Source organism: Electrona antarctica (genome assembly GCF_951216825.1).
Source record: "Electrona antarctica genome assembly, chromosome: 22".
In the NCBI taxonomy this organism is placed as follows: Eukaryota; Metazoa; Chordata; class Actinopteri; order Myctophiformes; family Myctophidae; genus Electrona; species Electrona antarctica.
Window position 1 is genome coordinate 27,598,689 of NC_136805.1, and position 20,138 is coordinate 27,618,826.

A 20,138-nucleotide genomic window follows, 5' to 3' on the forward strand; every position below is an offset into this window, starting at 1 on the left:
AGATATTGTTGGCCTTTTTTATGATAACAGTTCTGATACTTACAGTATATATAAAAAAAAAGAGGTCCTTACACACCAGGGGCTTTTCGTGTGTGTGTGTGTGTGTGTGTGTGTGTGTGTGTGTGTGTGTGTGTGTGTGTGTGTGTGTGTGTGTGTGTGTGTGTGCAAATGCAAATGTCTTTTTTCAAACTGAGACACAAACTTGTGTCAAGATACATCACACACACCGCCCCCCAGTGTGCATAGACGGTTAGGGTGAAAAAACGCACCTTGGCTTTCTCGATGACGTTGGCAAACTCGCCACTCCACATGAAGCACTGTTTGGGAGTGATGAGCAGGTAGCAGTCGCCGCTGTTGAGAGAGCCGGCCGTGGGCTCCACCAGCCGCACCTGGACGTGCCTTCGACCTGCACGCCACACACACACACACCGTGAGAACACAGCTACTGTACACTCTTCAGTGATCCACATGTCCACAGGCGTTGACAAATATCATTAGTCAGAATAGTCACAGATAGGGAATTGCCAAGAAAAGGCCCTGGGAAATATTTTGAAACGAACACAGAGGAATATGAAAATGACAAAACGTCTGCAGAAAAACGTGGGGATGTTTCCCAGGACATCAATCATGATCTACAATTTGGAACAGTGGTAGATTACCTAATACCTAGTGACAAAGAGACATGAAAAGGAGCATATAGATATTAAAGCTGGATATAGTAGTTGCGCAGACATGTGTCAGTGTCTCACACCAAAAGTATCCACTCTGTAGAGCTGCGATTTCCGTTAACGTGACACCGCATGCAAAAAAGTATATCAAGCCTTTAAGCCCTATATGCTCCTTCCAACGTCTGGAAAGGGGAAGGAGCGTGAGATCTTTTTATTTACCATGGGCATGTTTGCTGAGAACTAATTCTCTTTTTCAGGAACGCCCTGCTTCTGAGACTGAGGGCTCAGTGCCTTGCTCAATGGCACTTCAGTATGTATGTACTGATTGATTGAATACTTTATTAGACAGAAATGCAAACAGCACCAGTACAGTCATACACTTGAAAAGGATCGAAAAGGATCAAAAAGGATTTACACAAGAAGGTCCTTGCAGGCTTGTTTCCATTGAGGTCCTACAGTATGTATTGGCCTTTAGAAGCCCAGTTTCATCATTGATACCATCATACAGAATGTCCACTGCGTCCCTCTCTCTCTCTGACCTTTGATGCGGATGAGCATGAGCTTGTTGAAGGGCAGGGTGCTGTTGTTGGTCACAACCTCAGTGGACTTCACGCTGCGCAGGTTCACCTTGCGGAAGTTCTCCTTGCTGGCCAGGCCGGCCAAGGCCACGTCGGCTAAGTTGGACTTGGAGTGCTTTGCCACTGCACAAGATAGAAGACAGAGTCGTTATAAGAGCAGTGGTTAGAGCAGGGGTTCTCAACGTTTTGATCCGGGGACCCCCAGAAATGCTTTGGCCGTGTCTCATGACCCCCGCCCCCACCCCCAATACAAATTGCCTGCTACAATAACCATAATAATAGTGAAAATACATCATGAATAAATACTGAAACCAAATATAATCATTAAGGAAAGTTTATGCGTGTACTATGTAAACTCTTCATTTCTCTTTTCCAGCCATTTAGTTGCAAAAAAAAAAAAAGAAAAACTTGGGGGCCCCCCAAAATTATTTGGCGACCCAAAATCTAAACGTAGTGTCTCCCCAGGACCCGAACGTACATATGGGTCCTGACCCAGTGTTTCGTTATCAGCTAATAGAGGGTGAATCTACACCTGAGAATGATTCATCACATGCTGTTACATAAACACCATAGTGCTCTGACTTATAAGCCCTTTCCTTTGGGGTCATTCATAGAATTGTGTTTGTCGCTATAGCTAATAATGTAAGATTCTACTGTGAGAAAGTATGAGAGAGCAAGCATATGAATAAGCCTAGTACAGTAGATAAGGAGTGAAAGGGAAGTGGTTTTAATTTATTCTTTCATGTGAGTAATCTCTAGTTGTCATTTCCTGCCTCTGCGGTACCACTCGGGTCAGAATGTCTTTTCGACGCAACGAGAACAGAGTCAAAAAGGAATAATTACGTATCCGTCATACACCAGATTAAATTCGGAAAAATACTTTGTCGAGTGCATATTCATTCCTCTGAATGAGCATACGTCTTTGCCAGATAACGGCAGGCTATTGCCAAGATTTTTGGAGCCTGCGTCAGTCGAATGGTTCTTTGGGACGGTGGTTCGAAATCTAAGGTCACACGAAATCTAAGGTCACATGACAACGTTCAAAAAGAAAGCTAAGCAATGTAACTCTTCTCCCTTCTGGCTATGGAATGCACTTCCCATTGCAATCAGAACTGCAGACCCAATCTTCCGCCGTAGTCTGAAAACCCAATTTATGTAACTTAGATAGCATTTTATGTAGACATAGCACTCTATAGTATATACGCATACTCGCATAGTTTCATTATATTATATTCCACTGTTAGGTTCTTAGCTTAGTATGATTCATGATGACGTTTTGATGTATATGATGTATTACCATGTTTTTGTTCTTGCTTACTGTGAATCACTCTGGATTAAGAGTGTCTGCTAAATGCCTAGATTGTAAATTGACGATGAGCCATTATGCATTGAAGAACAAGAGCTTTATTCAAACTCCAGTCATACTGAGATCAATTGGAATCAGTGAGGTTTAGATTGATCCCCCCAGGCCAAGGCAGATGGCTACAGTATTATAATAAAGTTGAATAGAATTTGATGATGTGAGTGTGATCGGAAGGTCATGCGAGGAAGTTCTTACTCCTCTCCACTTGTATCCTCTTGGTCTCCACGCTGGCCACGTTGAGTCTCTGTTCGGTGTAGACCTGGCGGATGTCGTTGCGGGCGGCCAGGGCCCTCAGGGGGTTCCTGGAGCCCTGGTTCCTCCTGGCCGGACGCATAGCCCGCTTGTGCTCCGTTACAGTGGAGGTCAGCCTGAACACACGCACACACGCGCACACGCACACACGCACACACACATTATCATTAACATACACTGGGGTATCTGTTTAATTGTTATCATTAACCCATTCTGGGCGGGAACCCCTTTTGGTGTTAGCATTATGTTATGCTTTAGCTATTGAAAAATAGCAGATCTACAAGCTCATAGCGCGCCACCAAGTGGCGCGCTACGAGCTTGTAGGTCTGCTATTTTTGAAAAATCGAAGAACGACTGACATAGAAACATAGCTTTTTCATAAAACTGTCAGGATGTAGAAGACATTTTTTGAATCTGATCTCAGGTCAAAATGGGTTAATGGGCTATTGGGGGTGTTTTTGAATTATTATCATAAACCTACAATGGGATATTTCACTTTCAAATTAAATCAACATTAACAACAATATTTAAAAAAAAATGAATGGGAAAATCACGTCCCATATTTTTTCATTTGAAAGTGAAATATCCCTATTGGTATGTATGCATTTGAATGATCATCATGAACCTACATGGGGGTACCAGGTGTAATCTGGCCCAGGTCCTCCTCTGTCATAGTGATGCTGGAGTTGAGTGCCGTGGGGGAGACGGCTTTGTAGAAGCTGCCGAACGTCTCCTCGTCATCCAGGGTCATGACCTCCTTCTCCGTCTCTGCCGTCACCTCGATGGTGGACGTCCTGCTGGAACTCACGCCTGACCCGCCGCCGAAGGAAAGGCAGGAAACAGGAAGCGTCACTGAGAATGCCTTTGAAGATGTGCGATTTCATATCGTAATGTTTTAACCTCTTAAAACCCCAGCATCCGTATTCTGGACGCTCACAGAAAATAGCAGATGTAAATGGTAAATGGTGCATTTATATAGCGCCTTTATCCAAGGCACTTTACATAGATGCATTACATTCACCCATTCACACACACACACACATTCATACACCGATGGCGGCGGAAACCATGCAAGGCACCAACCAGCACATCAGGAGCAATTAGGGGTTCAGTGTCTTGCTCAAGGACACTTCGACACTAACTCTGGGGGAGCATGGGATCGAACTGGCAACCTTGCGGTTACCATCCAGTCACTCTATCCCTGAGCCACCACCGCCCCATTGTGTACAAGCTCACTCTATCCCTGAGCCACCACCGCCCCATTGTGTACAAGCTCACAATGCGTCACATTATGAGCTTGTACTGTAGATCTGCAATTTTCTGCGAAGATATTTAATGTACAACGAAAACAGAAACTGGGATAGAGCCGGTTAACCAAGAATAGGGTTTCAGTGGCTAATCAGGGTGTGACATTATGCCAATTCAAAGTCACACAGTATAGTGTATTAACACATACACCATGATATTCACTGAATGACAGCATGTCGGGGAAAAAAATTAAGTTGAATATATTATATACAGTACGTGGCATATCCATTGGCTAGAGTGTTTGATGATGTAATACCAAGTAGATGTCTCATCTTTACTCACATGAATTATTAATCACTAATATTCACTAAAATTTACTATCATTTCTGCACGGCGAATACAGGAAATTGAACTTTGGAACGAGGTTACATTATGGATGTGAAAGACAAAAGTGGAAGTGACATTGAGTTCACTATAATATCCTTTCACTGGCAGTGATTTCAAAACGACAAGCAGCCAGAGGAGTAATACAGTACCTTTATTATGGAGTTTGTCCAGGAAGGACTCAAGCTTGTCCAGCCTTTTATCCCCTTCCACCTTCACATCACTTCTCGTGGAGATCTCTGTCCAAGCAAGAACCAGGCAACAATGTTGTGTTAGCCGCTTTCAATCTGGGATCCCCATTTTGGGCATGCCATTATTGGCATGTGTTTTCACACATTTGAGCAAGTTGTAAATATGCAAGCTTGCATTATAACAAATTGTGAGCTTGTAGATTTGAACGAACAGTTTTGGACATACAAGGTTTCCACCTGACAGCAACGATGTGTATTTTTCCAACAATTATCGGATATATCCCTAAAAAACCAATATATACAGTATATACCAGTACCTTCTTGTGGCTTTACAGGTGTAGCAGACTTCTTGAGGTGGATGAGAGGAGACTCATCTGAAACTATCCCTGGTGGAACACAACAACATCATCACGTCACTCCGAGACGTTTCATCATTGGGCCCAGAGTTAGGGCCGTATACATCGGCACAGGTGAATTCTGGCATTCTTTGTTTGCTCTTAGGATTAGCGTACACCGACCAACAATAAACTTCCACGGCACTGACAAAGTACAAAAGATACATAGTTTCATACTGATGTCATTCTTTCATTGGCTGACGATGTGTCATAACAATAATTATAGCCTTTGGGGGGTATTTTTCATCACTGTACATTTGCTCATTGTGAAATTTGTCTGCAGAACAGGACACTTCCAACACATGGGCAGACCGTTGGGTTGAACTGGGGTCAGTTAGGATCCCAGATGGCCTCTCTATGCCCACTCAGCTATGGCCACCGAGTCCTGTAATTGTCCTGTAATTTGCAATAATTTGACAAAGATTTGCAGATTTCTGCACTGTATGATATTATGACTCACTATCTACCGCATAGTGTTGTGTAGTTTCAATGTCCACAGGACTACAAAGACCATTGCAAGGATGTAGTCATTAGTTGTAAACGTAAGCACTTCTAGAGTAGTGGTTCCCAAACTTTTTAGCCCGTGACCCAAAACAGAAATTAGACATTCTCCCGGGACCCACACTAGTGAAAATAGCAGATCTACAAGCTCACAACGCACCACTCCGCTTCGCGCTTCGTTGTGAGCTTGTAGATCTGCAATTTTCACTACTTCTTAAACATTTGTTTTCTAATTCATGGAATTTCTTAGATTTTTATTTTCTTTCTTCCTGAAATTATTGAACTTTTTCACGAATGTTTTTTGTAAATGTTTTGAATGAAATAATAATTAAAAACTAAATGTAGGAAAAACAAAAAACAAGGGAACCATACAAATGTTTCTGCGACCCACAGATGGGTCCCGACCCACTGTTTGGGCACCAGTGCTCTAGAGCAGGGGTTCTCAACCCGTGGGTCGCGACCCCTCGAGGGGTCGCCAAATTATTTTGGGGGGTCCCCAAATTATTTTCAAAAACAAAACAAAAAAAATGAATGGCTGTAAAGTGGAAATGAAGAGTTTACATATAGTACACATAGTACATGCATACACCTTCCCTAATGATTATGGTTTCAGTATTTATTTATGGTGTATTGTCTCTATTATTAAGGTTATTGTAGCAGTCAATTTATATTGGGGGTCAGGAGGGGGCGGGGCGGGGGTCCCGAGACGTTGCCAAAGCATTTCGGGGGTCCCCGGCCAAAAACGTTGAGAACCCCTGCTCTAGAGTAGACCGCATCACTGGTCCATGTTGAATAGAACACACTAAAGGTGGCCTTACACTAGCCGATTCTTTTCAATCTGAAATCTGATAGCGCCACACACTACAGGATAATCAGAGCGGGGCAGAGCAAATATCAAACATGCTTGATGTTGATCGGGTCGATCCCGATCGCGCCCCGAGCAGATCGATTGGGTCGGGCACCCCCCGAGCGTCAAAAAATGCCCGATTATCGGCTAGTGTAAGGCCACCTTAATGCACAGATAATGCATCGGAAGATGCAGAGTGAGATGGTTACATCATGGTTCACACACAGTGAAGAATCAGAGAGAGAGAGAGAGAGAGAGAGAGAGAGAGAGAGAGAGAGAGAGAGAGAGAGAGAGAGAGAGAGAGAGTGTGTTGCTCTACCTCTCTTGGCCATGCGTCCTGCTACAGTGAACTGAGTGGAGTCATTAGCGGCTCCTTTCCCTCTGCTCTTCCACGCCTCTTCCTTCTCCTGCAGGATCTTCATCCTGTCTGTCAGCGACATCTTGGTCTCCACATCAGAGCTGGACTTCTGACACACCCAACACAACATGACACCAATTACTCTTACTGGCATTGTCATTGCTGCTTTGCAAACTACAAAGCTTAAAATCCTGGATTTATTTTTAAAGGGATACTCTTTGTGTCTCCATAGGGTACCACTGCAGCTCATCAAATGTATCGGCTTAGGAACGTGCCAAAAACAAAACAAACAAAGTAATCGGTCGAAAAAAGTTACTTTAATGAATAAAACATAATTTTAACCAATCTGTATGGCCGCGTGTGCCAACACAATGAAACTAGCACATATGCAGTGTTTGGTGGTGGTCTCCCTACTCTTCCATTGAGAAATGTAGACCCTCACCCTGGTGTCGGGTACTACTGGTTGGATGTCAGTGAAGTAATTTGAAGCAGATTATGCACTAGACCAGGGGTTCTCAACCCGTGGGTCGCGACCCCTCGGGGGGGTCGCCAAATTATTTTGGGGGGTCCCCAAATTATTTTCCAAAAAAAAAAAAATTGCAACTGAATGGCTGGAAAATGGAAATGAAGAGTTTACATATAGTACACATAGTACATGCATACACCTTCTATAATGATTATATCTGGTTTCAGTATTTATTTATGGTGTATTGTCTCTATTATTAAGGTTATTGTAGCAGTCAATTTATATTGGGGATCGGGAGGGGGCGGGGCGGGGGTCCCGAGACATTGCCAAAGCATTTCCGGGGGTCCCCAGCCAAAAACGTTGAGAACCCCTGCACTAGACTGTGCATTATTATATTATTATTCGGCATAGTATAGGGCTTAAGTGGTTAAATAAAGCAATAAATGCAGTCAGTAATGGGCCATCCACAACCATTTTTTACCACTTTCCATTGTATTCATTGAGCGATAGCAGGGCGGCTGAGAGCGTGGACAAACACAAAGCAAAGACTCCCGTCTGCTGGGACTGAAGGAAGGGAAATGTAATGTAGCAACATGACAAAGATCTGCTGATTTCTGCACATACACTGTATATAAACGCTGCATGCCGGGAGAGAAAAACCACCCCACTCTGTACTTCATCAGTCAAAACTCATTCTTAAGAGCAAAAACATGATCAACGTTGGGTCTCGGTAGAAAAACAGAGAGCGAGAGAGAGAAAATAAAAGACTCCAAAACATAACTGTGGACTTGGTTCATCCATCAAACACATGTCTGTGGCGATTTTTCACAGTGATTTACTCGGCCTGATGTTTCTGCACCTGAATTCCACCATTAAAAATGAATTACCATGGCTGTGCTCCGGAGGCCCCCGGTTCCCACTGCAGCCCAGGAGCAGTTTCACAGTCATTAAACCATTTAGGCCTGACCTCGAAATAAAAAAAAAAATCTTCTAAATCCTCCAGTTTTCTGAAATAAATATGTTCACAATTTTTCAAAAATAGCAGACCTACAAGCTCGTAGCGCGCCACTCGGTGGCGCGCTATGAGCTTGTAGATCTGCTATTTCAATAGCTAAATTATAACATAATAATGTTTAAAACACCAAAAGGGGTTCCCGCCCAAAATGGGTTAATGATATATTCCACTGTTAAATGTCCACGACGCGTTTTTTACTGGCCCTGGGATGTATTTACAGCGGCTGCCATCGTTTACTCTTTCGCCAACGACAAAGCTATTCATCTGATCTAATATACCAGGCCTGCCGATTCCTGAACCAGACAGCCTGGACGCAGGCAGCAACCACAGTAGAGGAGACAAGTATGCGTTCTGTCGTTTGATTCATGGGGAATATAATGACACATTTTGCTCAATCAAACCATGTCGCTAATTGTAAATGTAAAACACATGGCTCCGCCACTGCAAACAAATGAAACAATGGGGAAGAGGTGGTGAAGAAACAGTCGTATAAGCTTCATTTCATATTACAAATAACAGATGTTCAAGCTAAGACGCTAGGTAACACGTTGTCAGCTTGTAGATCAACTAGTTTGGCTCATTCTGAAGTGGTTAACGTGAATCACAAAGGACACGGATAAAGATAATAAGATACATAAATCCCTGGCACAAAACATTTTAACCCATTTTGGGCGGGAACCCCTTTTGGTGTTAGCATTATGTTATGCTTTAGCCATTGAAAAATAGCAGATCTACAAGCTCATAGCGCGCCACCGAGTGGCGCGCTACGAGCTTGTAGGTCTGCTATTTTTGAAAAATCAAAGAACGACTGACAGAAACATAGCTTTTTCAGAAAACTGTCAGGATGTAGAAGACATTTTTAGAATCTGATCTCAGGTCAAAATGGGTTAAGATGGGGGGTCCACGGCCAAATACATGGCACATTTTGCAGGGGGTCCTTGCTCCTTGAGAAGCCCTGATTTAGAAGGCCTGTGTAAACTCGGACTAAGGTCTTAATGGGTAAAGGGAGCAGGACAGCCATGTGATGGATGGGTGTGATGGGGGGCCTGCTCCTCAGAAGCACTCATCAAAGTGGCTGAGAGACTGTTGATCCGGGGAGGTCTGCTCACTCTCACGTAGCGCTCAGCGGGCTCTGAAGAGGCAGCGTAAACAGTCAAAGATGTCAGCGAGCGGCGTGACAGGGCCCACAGCGATGGATTACGTGATGAGTCCACAGCTGAAGCCACGATGTCAACGCGGATTGAGAACAGCAGTGATGAGGCGTGACAACAGTAAGCTCTCTGCCATTACAGTGGTTTTACTAAACACAATTAGGGTCACTTTTCATGATTAGTAACAGGTCTTGGCTTCATAAAAAACATAATTCTGACGTCTTCTAGAGACTCAATAAATATAATGTTTTTAGTAATTCATATAGACCCACCTGTCCATTAGGCTTTTTTCATATAACGGTAACCTATACATTATAATGAAAACAAAATGTATAGAAACTGTTCTCTGTAGAGGACCTTAGGAAAACATTAACTCCAAGTTAATACATGAATAACTATTACTTTTCAGGATTTAAATTCCAAAAGATGCACCACATTTTGAGCTTGTAGATCTGCTATTTACGGCATGCTACTTTTGTCTGACACAGTAGTATGATGAAGTAGGGCATTCATTTACGAAAAGAACATGTCCAAAGTCATAATCACAAGTCAAATGTCTGAGATTTTATGAAAATCAATTATCTATTGTGTCGACTGGCCCCCAAAAAGTGTTGTTAAAAAGAGAATTCCCGACTTTCCCGAAGTTTGATCCCTGCACCAACAACCGATGTATCCATTTATAGTAACCACTGCCTAATCACAATTCATTGCATGTTACTCGTGATGAAATTCTCAACTAAATGCAATTCACCGTACACACAAACGTGCATGCATTACATGACATCGAGGCCCCTGTACTGTACAGTATGCATACAGTAGCAGTACTAGATGCTGTTGGAGATATTCCTCTGCTCCATGACTGGATTCTTTCAGTTTAACTCCAGTTTAGCTTCAATGGTCATAATAGGTCTGAGGAATCTTAAGTGCTGGTTTGACCATATATGAATGCAAGAACATGCAGAAGTGTGCAAACAGTATATAGACCTACATTATGCTTTTCACTGTTTCTCTTCACTGTGGCACGCACGCACGCACGCACGCACGCACGCACGCACGCACGCACGGTAATATCTATAACAAATACACAGTGGCATAACAGACTGCAGGGCATGCAGGAGGTAAATATATTAATCCTATAACAGCCGCACTGAGTGGTGTGTGTTTTCAGTCCCATCAAAAATAAATGAACACACAGCAGTACAGTTGGAGTGTCCATTATCATGCGCCACTATCTCTAAGGCACACACACTCACACAAACACTGCCAAGCCCCCCCTGTTATAGCCAGAAGCTCAGCTCTGGTCTGGAGTCTATCAGAGAGGGGAAATACCTTGGCCTGACAGGACCCAAGAGACAAGAGAGGAGAGGAGTGCAGAGCCGAGGCACTGGGCCTCAAAACGCCCACAGGAAACCACTTTACTCTACTCTGCTTCACTGCAGGCAGCGCCGAGGGCCAAGCCACAGACACAGATATCTACCATCCAACCACAATCGTGTAGTGAAAAGCAAATAGTGTTATTATTAATGTCAGCGCTGAGGTGTCCGCGGGTTCGGGACGAGAGTGATCACAGCTCGGATACAGAGAAAGACAAAGAAAAAAAGAGCTCATGTCAAGGAGGACCATGCGAAAAAGGTGTATATATACATGCAAGACACATTTACTTACAGTGCACATGCAGGCACGCACACACACACACACACACACACTCACCTGAAGAGACTAGCATAGGTTGACGGGTGGGCGGCAAAGTCAAAAGGGTATATAAGGTAGAGCCTGGAGGCGAAGGCTGGAGAGGAAAGGAAGGAAACTGGGGGAGAAAAGAGGAGGAAGGGCGAGGAAGGGCTGGAGAGGAAAAGAGGAGAGGAGGGCAGCTTAGAGATCCATCCTAGAGAGTCCCAGCTGGAGTGAAGAGAGTTTCCAGCATGGGTAGATCAAAGAAGCAATGAGGGGGTCATTTGAAACCTATACTGCAATATCCTTACGAGTTAAATGAACACTGAAGATTTGACTATCTAGGTCAGACTATTAAAGGGAAAGACCAGAATTTGACCATGCAAAACGGAAAGGAATTGTCTATATATATATATTGTCTATTGTCTGTACTCACACTGTGACCATAATGCGCTTATTACAACGAGGTGGTTGGAAAACCCCAGTAGTCGTGATGCAAGTGCAAAATGGCTGCTGTGCGAACTGATTAACGGAAACAATGGGCAACGCCTAATTACAAAAAAGTATATACGTATGTTCTGTAGGAATATGTAAGGGTTGGGAAACAAATAAGAACATGCATTGTTATGAGTACGACTTTTGCTCTACCATTTGCTCTACCACAGAAAGAACTCTTAAAAATAGCGAGAGGCCTCTGGCACACATCACCATTACCCTGTGTATATGCCACCCCCCCCCCCCCCCCACCCGTAAGTGCATTCATTATCTCCAAGACATTTCCCGGGAAGCAACACACCAGGGACATAACTTTCAACCAGCCGTCTCAAGTAGTGATGGCTGACAGTGCCCAAAGGGGACCTGCAGGCTTGGACAACAATTGGTTCTCATGGCTTACAGGGGGATTGAGAATAATAGCAATGAGGTCACAGTTATTGTACTCAGGCCAGTTGAAAGAAAAAAGAAGAAAAAAGAAGGAATAGTCATTCCATTTGTGCTGTGAACAGCACCATGGACAGATGTCAGGCACATTTCCAGTGAGCATGACTCTCATACCTGGAGCATGACCTGCGCACATTCAGCGAACGAGGTTCGTTCTTTTTGCCTGCAGCATTAGCATGACTTGACGTAAAGTGTGTGGTGAAGCTTCAGGTTGCCAGTAAAAACAAAAAAAGTGACGGCTTATTATAAACAGCTGTCGCTCAAAAGGAAAAACACCCACATTTTTGGGGAATATAATTTCCAATAACAAGGCCTCGCTTCATTGAAACATATGAGTTGTGAAAAGAAAAGACTTTGAAAATGCTGTAACGGGAAACATCTGGAGCGGGTGGGAGAAGGTGGCCATGGTGCGTGCCATGCAGTCCTCTGAAGAACAGTGCAACGCCCCAGCTTTGTATGAGACCAGGCTCCAGTTTGTCCTTAATGTCAAAAACTGATGTGCTTTCCTAATGCGAGATCCTTCTCGTTACAGAAGGATGCAGAGGCAATAGACCCCCACACAACAAGTTTCAGGATAGTCACTAAAACACGTGTTTTCTTGGCAATCAATAAAATCTGCAAGCAAAAAGAGGAAACTCTTCTTGTGGGTAAAATTACCTAATGCTTATTATTTTCATAGTGAATTGTAGGTCACCACTGCATTACATAGTTTGCCAAAGCATGTCGTATTTACAGCACTCATCCAAATTAGCTAATCTCAGCGGATTTCAGTAGCACTGTGCGTTCCGGACCAATGACACTGGCAATGATCTTTGACAGATTAAAAGATCCACAAACATTTTGGAAGGCGAGCTTGGCCTTTCCTCAGGCGTACCCAAGGAGCATTTTTTTGGTGCAGTGAGTGGAATAGCGCTGAGTTTATGGTTTTAGCATTGGGTTTGTCATAAAGGAGACAGCCAGTACAGATATAAAATGACATCATTTTTCGGTATTCAGCTGACAATTTGCAGGGATTTTTTTGGAATTTCTTTGCTGTCTGCAAACGTTTAAGATGTGCCTTTGCCAGACTACGAGTGGATTTATCCTAAGGTTAGCTCATCATTGGGGAGGCAGATGAGCTCAAACCAAAATCCCTCAAGAGAATCGCTGATGTTGCTCGACATCAAGCCAAGAAGTGGGTCCTCGTACGTAAATAAACGTGACATGATTTGCCTCAAACAAAACAACCAATTTAAAAAAGCAAGCTTGGTCAACAATGGTCATGGAAGAATTGCAGTGCAGATTGCCTGTGAGATCTGAATAAGAAACAGATAGTGGGATAGCTTTAAAAAGGGAAGGCATTCCTTGTTGGTGAAATAGTAACGGAGGGTGAGGAGGAACAACCCATGCAACAGATGTGCCCACAGAGAACACCCAAAACACCAGTGTGGCGGTGGTGGAGGTACGTAGTGTGGGATTTTATTTTTATGGGGCGGAGGCGTGCTCCCCTCGCTGGGAGAGTGGCTTTAAGCTGCGGATCTCTGGATTTGGCATCAACGCCACTCCCAAATCCTCCTCCTTTTACAAGTCCTCCACCCCCAAGTCCTGCCTCCCCACCCCCACATCCCACTCGGGGAGGAAAACAAGCTGATTCAGCCAGAGGAGGGGAGAAAAGCATACCCCTCTCTGTCTCCTGCACGCAGCCAGCCTCCCATCATCACCAGCAATGACTCATTCATTCCCCCTACACGCTTAACTGTGGGGAAGCCTCAACATGTGGTCAGAGTCATCAGTGTCTAAATAAAATGAGAGGTGCCCCTGTACTATACATGATTTTATCATGCCTCTCACACTGACAAGACTCTGGTCTCCTTCATAACAGGACCAAAACCTAGCACCTTGTTATTAGAAAAGTGTCTATTTTGATGTGCTTTATATCATTGCTTGTATTAAGCCCGCTGTTGATGGTGGCTATTCCAACACACAGCAATACACGGTGGGTCAGGGTTGGGGGTCTATACCTTTTTCTTCCAGGCGTTCTCTGCGTCATGAAGCTGGTTGAAGCGATCAGCCAGGGACTTCTGGACCACTTCTGTAGGCTTGGGCTTCTTCAGTTTGCTCTTCCGCTCTTCTTCTCCGCCAGTTAACTCCGTCATTCTGCAAATAGAGCAGGATAACAGACACTTTAGTCCAGTCAAAGGACGATTTGTCGCTTTCTTTTCCTTTTTTACTTCTAGGCTCCTACAGTGTGTACAGTATGTCCTTTCATTACTTAGTATATCAGATTGATTTGGGATAATATTCTTTGTAGAGGCTGCTGAATGGATTTAAGCTGGCTCTGAACTTCCTAGCACATTGGGAAGGGTTCCAGAAGTCTTAATTTGGGGTGAGAGCTGTCTTCCTGTGATCTCTGAGAAACTTCCAACCACTCATCCTCAGAGAAGCCCCCACACAGTAGATAAAACCGCCAACACATCTCCAAATGGCAAGCAAAATCCTGGGAAAAGTTGTGTAGCTCTGGGATCACAAAGGAAACAAATCCCCAGTACTTTTTTGTGTTATCCTTTTAGCCTTTTAGCCAAGTGTTTTACTATACCTCTGTGCTGTTTACAATGTTGACTAATAAAGTATTCAATCAACCAAAACCAAAACACCCCCCCAAAAAGAAAATCCCATCTACCTCACTCCTATCAGTTTACCTCACACTTTCATATTATACATAAAGACAAAAGAATGACAACCGTGTGAACCGTGTAGTGTTGCATAGTTATAGTGCTCAGTGTGAATGGCCCTTTAGGCTGCTCAACAGTGCCACTTTAGGTCACCCAGCGGTATTGCAGCTGTTCGTACTCCAGACAGACAGACAGACAGACAGACAGACAGACAGACAGTCATTGGAGCGGTTAGGCACCGCTCAAAAAAAAGACTTAATTTACTTAATTTATGTTCATTAATTTGTACGTGCGTGCATTCTGACCTGTGTTTGAGCGCGGAGCTCATGCTTCCGTCCAGGCTGCCCTCCAGCTCGTCGCCGTCCTCGGACACAGACGGCGTCTTCTCCAGAGAGGTGCTCTCCTCCAGGCTCTCGTCGGGCGAGGGGCTCCGCATCTCCTCCAGGCTGCCCCCGCTGCTGCTACCGCCGCTGACGTCCCGGTCCTCCCTGGGGAGGCTGAAGCTCCCGCCGTCGGTGCTGTCCTCCATTAGCGCCGAATCTTCATCTCTTTCCTCCTCGCCTTTCTCCTCCTCCTCCTCCTCCTCCTCTTCCTCCTCCTCCTCCTCGTCCTCCCAAGGGTCCTCCTGTTTGTTGTCAGCGTGGTGGCCGACGGTGACGCCGCCGGGCTGCTGGGATGGACCGCTCTCGGGCGTTGTTGACCTCTCGCTGTGATCCGACTCGATGCTGGTGGAGCGGCTCTTCTTGAGGATTCCCTTGATGCTGCGAGGCCCAGAGTCTTGGCGCTGCAGTGACGGCGGCTGGCTGGGAGGGGAGGGTGGCGGAGAGGAGAATCTGTCCTTTGTAAAGCGGTGAGTTCTGTCGGAAGGCCGAGGAGACGAGGGCTGGAACAGAGAGACGGAGAGATAAAGATTAACCGTCTTTGTCCGTGTCCATGAGTGAATGAATAGATAATAGCAATGAGTCGCTATGTTGGAATGCATCCACTCGCTTAATGGTACTAGTGTCACTACGTTTTGTTTTCTTTGCTCTCTTTACTCTACTTACTGGACCATTTACACTGTCATTTGTTGACTAGGGTTCATGCCACTCCAATTTTGATCTCTGGATAAGTACTGAACAACAGTACTATGAAATAGTATTCAATCATTGTATTCTATTCCACCTGCCCCCAGGGCAACTGTCCTTCCAAATCCCACTGCAAGACTGCAGCACGCGACACACACACACACACACACACACACACACACACACACACACACACACACACACACACACACACACACACACACACACACACACACACACACACACACACACACACACACACACACACACACACACACACACACACACACACACACACACACACACACACACACACACACACACACACACACACACACACATTACATCTACCACGGTTGAGTAGGTGACTGCATTCCAACGTGGTGTTGCACTGTTATTATGTTGAAGAGAGACTGTGGGTGTGATGTGTGTGTGCGTGTGTCTGAGAGTACTCGGGGTAAACAAATCATATGTACTTCACTATTAAGGCAGACGAGCACATGAAGCTCAGGATATCCCAAACTATTCTGGATCAAATCTCAAAAGTGTTCCGTGTCCCACCAATGTCTGACCACAACATGGCAGCCGTGAAACCATGGCATTCTTGATGTTATAAAATCATTTTTTTTAAAAGTCGAATTTAGTCGAATATTTGGGGGTCCACTTGCAATATCCTCACGCGGCCAACCAGTGGGCCCGGACCACAGGTTGGAAATCGCTGTTCTAGTTTGTTTTGAAATGAGTGCTATTTGATAGACACACCATGCTGTGTTTGAAATGAGATAATGTAGTGATTACGCTCAGTGACAACAGGTTTCTCCGCAGGGCGGCAAAGGTTAGAGAGGAGACTGTGTGTGTGTGTGTGTGTGTGTGTGGGCGGGGGGGGGGCAGCAGTGACCAGGTGGTCTGCTTTGCTGACAAACACCAGAACATGGCTGAGAACATGTGTGTTGGCATTGGATTTAATATACTACAGAGTGTGTGTGTGTGTGTGTGTGTGTGTGTGTGTGTGTGTGTGTGTGTGTGTGTGTGTGTGTGTGTGTGTGTGTGTGTGTGTGTGTGTGTGTGTGCCTGACCGCCTGTACTTGGGCTTCACTTTGGGTTTTCAGCATAACGAGAGAGGACTGTAAAGAAAGCAGTTGATAGCAGAATGCGGCATGTATGCATTTTGCAACTATGCATCAATTATGATCTAAAAGAAAGCCCCCCCCCATCCCCCCCCTCCCCCACACAAAAAAGTTCCTGTGTTATGTGGAAAGGGGGGATGAGTAAGGGTTCCAGAACTGCAGGACCACAGTTATTTAAGTATGAGATCTTTCCAATCCACGCATGAAGCCATGAGATCAGACTCTATAGTCTGTAGACTACGTGTCTCTCTCTCTTTCCCTGACACATTTTTCCAATGCGAGAATTTCCAAAATGACATTTTTTGCTCTGAACTTACAAATGACTAAACCTAACCCTGGATTCTGGAATGGCAATCTGGTCATCAGCATTATTTTTCAGGAGGCTCTCAGCTTCTACGAAATGTTTCCCCTAAATGTTCAGATTTTTGGCCCTTTTGGCTGTCCACTTTGAATACATGACCCTGTTTCTTTTGTTTACACCACACATGAAAGCTAACCTTGTCCTCTTCCTCCACAGTGGGAGAGTTGACCCTCCACGATGACTTGTCGCTGGGTTCTTCTTCGTCCATCTCCTCCTTTCTGGAAGTCTTTGAAAGGCTAGAGTATCGACAAAAGAAAAGAGACGCATGGAAAGGGTTAAGAGGGAGAGACACAAAGATGAACAGACAATGGCATTTGTGAAATGCTTTGATGGTGACAATCCAGAGAGACAGCGAAGGAAGGAGATAAAAAGTGGAGTGACGTACAACCCACATATCACCAAGCAACAGAAACCAACCGGTTCTTTGAAAACATAATTCCCTTACTATGTACATTTTATTTCATCAAGCATACTAGATGTACTATGGACCTATATGGATAACAGATGTGAAGTGAACTGCATACAGAATAATACATCATAGCATCTTATCTTATCTAAATTTTAGCTCATTTTCTTTGTGAGTCAGAAGTGTGTGTTTGTAGTTTGAGGACTGGTTCAACATTCCAAATAGGTAAACAGACTGGCATGCATTCTGTCATAGATCTAGTGTAGTATGCAGTGTGTGTCTGTGTGCGTGCGTGTGCATTGCAGACACGCACACACGCGCACACACACAAACCAGCAACCCCCCAAGGCAAGCGTGGGTGGACATGACTCAGTGATAGATGGCTGCAGCTGATAACCTAGGGTTAACTCAGACAATACCCGTACACACAAGAATTCACATTCTAGATTTCCAGATATGTAATCTTTCTCTTTTAACTTCTGGAAGTTATAAAACTTCTGAGACGTGTACGCGTGCACAAACACGCACACACACACGCACACGGACAGAACGCTAAATAGAGTTTGGCGGGTTGCACTGCAACTATTAACTTCACTCTGGTTTTCATCACCATGGCTACAATATGGTTGTGTGTGTGTGTGTGTGTGTGCGTGAGCGTGCGTGCATGTGTGCATTTCCTGCAGCATGGCCCTGCAGGTTTATCTGGTTAATCTCTCCATAGGTTGTCATTACCAGGCTGCTTTTCAGATCATGGCCCTTAATTATTTGTTCTCCGTTCATTCCACAGTCTTGTTTATGTATGTATTCACCTTAAAGTCTAAACGTTTCAGTCCCTGCGCTTTAACCGCGTCATACGCAATATACCAGGGCCAAAATATTATTCACAGCATGACTCTGTTGAATGACTCAATATGTAATTAGACTCCCAAAAGACCCACCCTGGAACACCTCAGTAAATACAATTTACAGTAATTCTCCTAACTGAATAATGTGACGATATTTCAAACCAGTCAAATTGAATTAGAATGGGTCCAGATATTAGGTAACCTGGCTAATGATATGATCGACCCCCACACAGTAAATTCCCGAGTGTCAGTTTTCACTCAACCAGACCCAAACAAACCTGTAAAATGGGTAAAAGAAATAAATAAAAATAATCACATGCCGGAATTCAATGAGCACTCCACATGTTGCAGTGTACCCACCTGGAAGAAGCTGCCTCCTCCTCACTAGTCACAGGATGAGAGTGCACTCCGTTGTCGTCTTCATGCCCACCGACGCTCCCCTCCTCAGTCTTCCCCAGCTCCTTTAGAAAGCAGAAGAGAGATGAAACAGGTCCGTTTTACTACTTGGCTCAGGGGTAGAGCGGCCACTTGGGAACCGGAAGTTCCCCAGTTCTATCCCAGCCAGGCTCCCCCAGAGTTGGTGTCGAAGTGTCCTCGAGCAAGACCCCAATTGCTCCCGATGAGCAGATTTGTGCCTTGCATGGTTTGTGTGTGAATGGGTGAATGTACAGTTGGAGGCCATCGATATTGTCCTTTTTTTTTGCTGAGGTTTGCGTGATCTGCTCAAAAGGACAGTTAACCCATTTTGGGCGGGAACCCCTTTTGGTGTTTTAAACATTATGTTATAATTTAGCTATTGAAAAATAGCAGATCTACAAGCTCATAGCGCGCCACCGAGTGGCGCGCTACGAGCTTGTAGGTCTGCTATTTTTTAAAAATCGTGAAAATATTTATTTCAGAAAACTGGAGGATTTAGAAGGATTTTTAAAAATGTTGAGGTCAGGCCTAAATGGGTCAAATGATAAGGGACAATATCGGTGGCACCCAACTGTAATGCACAATCTATGTAAAGCGCCTTGGATAAAGGTGCTATATAAATGCACCATTTACCATTTACTAGTAAGTACAGAGGTTTAAGTGGTTAAGAAAATCAATCGTGTGAGCGGAACATCACTGGGGAAGGAAACAAGTGTCAAATGTGGTTATTCTTTCTTCACATTTTTGCATAAAAAAATAACATTTAAAATGAACGTGCTTCTCTATGACCTCTTGCACACCAGACACCTACACTCAAACTGGCGTGTGACGAGTGGCTGCAATGATGCGATATTTTCTCAATCGAGTCGACTTATGCCGACTTATTTTCCTGGATGCGTTAAAACTGTCACGCAATAAAAACTTGCAAGTGCCTACCACTTTACCCTCCCTCAAGAAACTAGAGGGGATGATGCATTGAGCAAGTCACTAAAGCCTGGCAGTTCCAATGTCGTCCATCATGGCCTTAAGTGTGAGACTGTGGTTGCACTTGACAACTCCTAGGCTTGCGAGAGCATGCATGCGATCAACCCACCCTGAGTAAATACAGAAAGCCTAAAAAAATGACAGAGAGGGGCATTGTGGGTATTTTCCACATTAACCAGGCTCCTCGGGGGAAATGCCATAATAGGGTTATTTCTTCTTCTTTACTGTCCCCAAAGGTAAACAGTGACTCTCT

At 44.4% G+C, this 20,138-nt stretch overlaps 1 protein-coding gene across 2 annotated transcripts in view; it reads right to left on the reverse strand.

Annotated features, from left to right (window-relative positions):
* Nucleotides 1-20,138, reverse strand: part of svild (supervillin d) — a 70,698-nt gene that overhangs the window by 15,283 nt on the left and 35,277 nt on the right. For both annotated transcript variants that reach the window (XM_079492994.1, XM_079492993.1), the window contains exons 5-15: nucleotides 18,845-18,945; nucleotides 17,370-17,469; nucleotides 14,984-15,561; nucleotides 14,028-14,163; nucleotides 6,747-6,894; nucleotides 5,002-5,070; nucleotides 4,646-4,732; nucleotides 3,491-3,671; nucleotides 2,805-2,977; nucleotides 1,208-1,369; nucleotides 270-406 (exon numbers count right to left, since the gene is read on the reverse strand). In XM_079492994.1, the coding sequence (XP_079349120.1) occupies nucleotides 270-406; nucleotides 1,208-1,369; nucleotides 2,805-2,977; nucleotides 3,491-3,671; nucleotides 4,646-4,732; nucleotides 5,002-5,070; nucleotides 6,747-6,894; nucleotides 14,028-14,163; nucleotides 14,984-15,561; nucleotides 17,370-17,469; nucleotides 18,845-18,945 (1,872 nt within the window). The remainder of the gene's footprint in view (nucleotides 1-269; nucleotides 407-1,207; nucleotides 1,370-2,804; nucleotides 2,978-3,490; nucleotides 3,672-4,645; nucleotides 4,733-5,001; nucleotides 5,071-6,746; nucleotides 6,895-14,027; nucleotides 14,164-14,983; nucleotides 15,562-17,369; nucleotides 17,470-18,844; nucleotides 18,946-20,138) is intronic.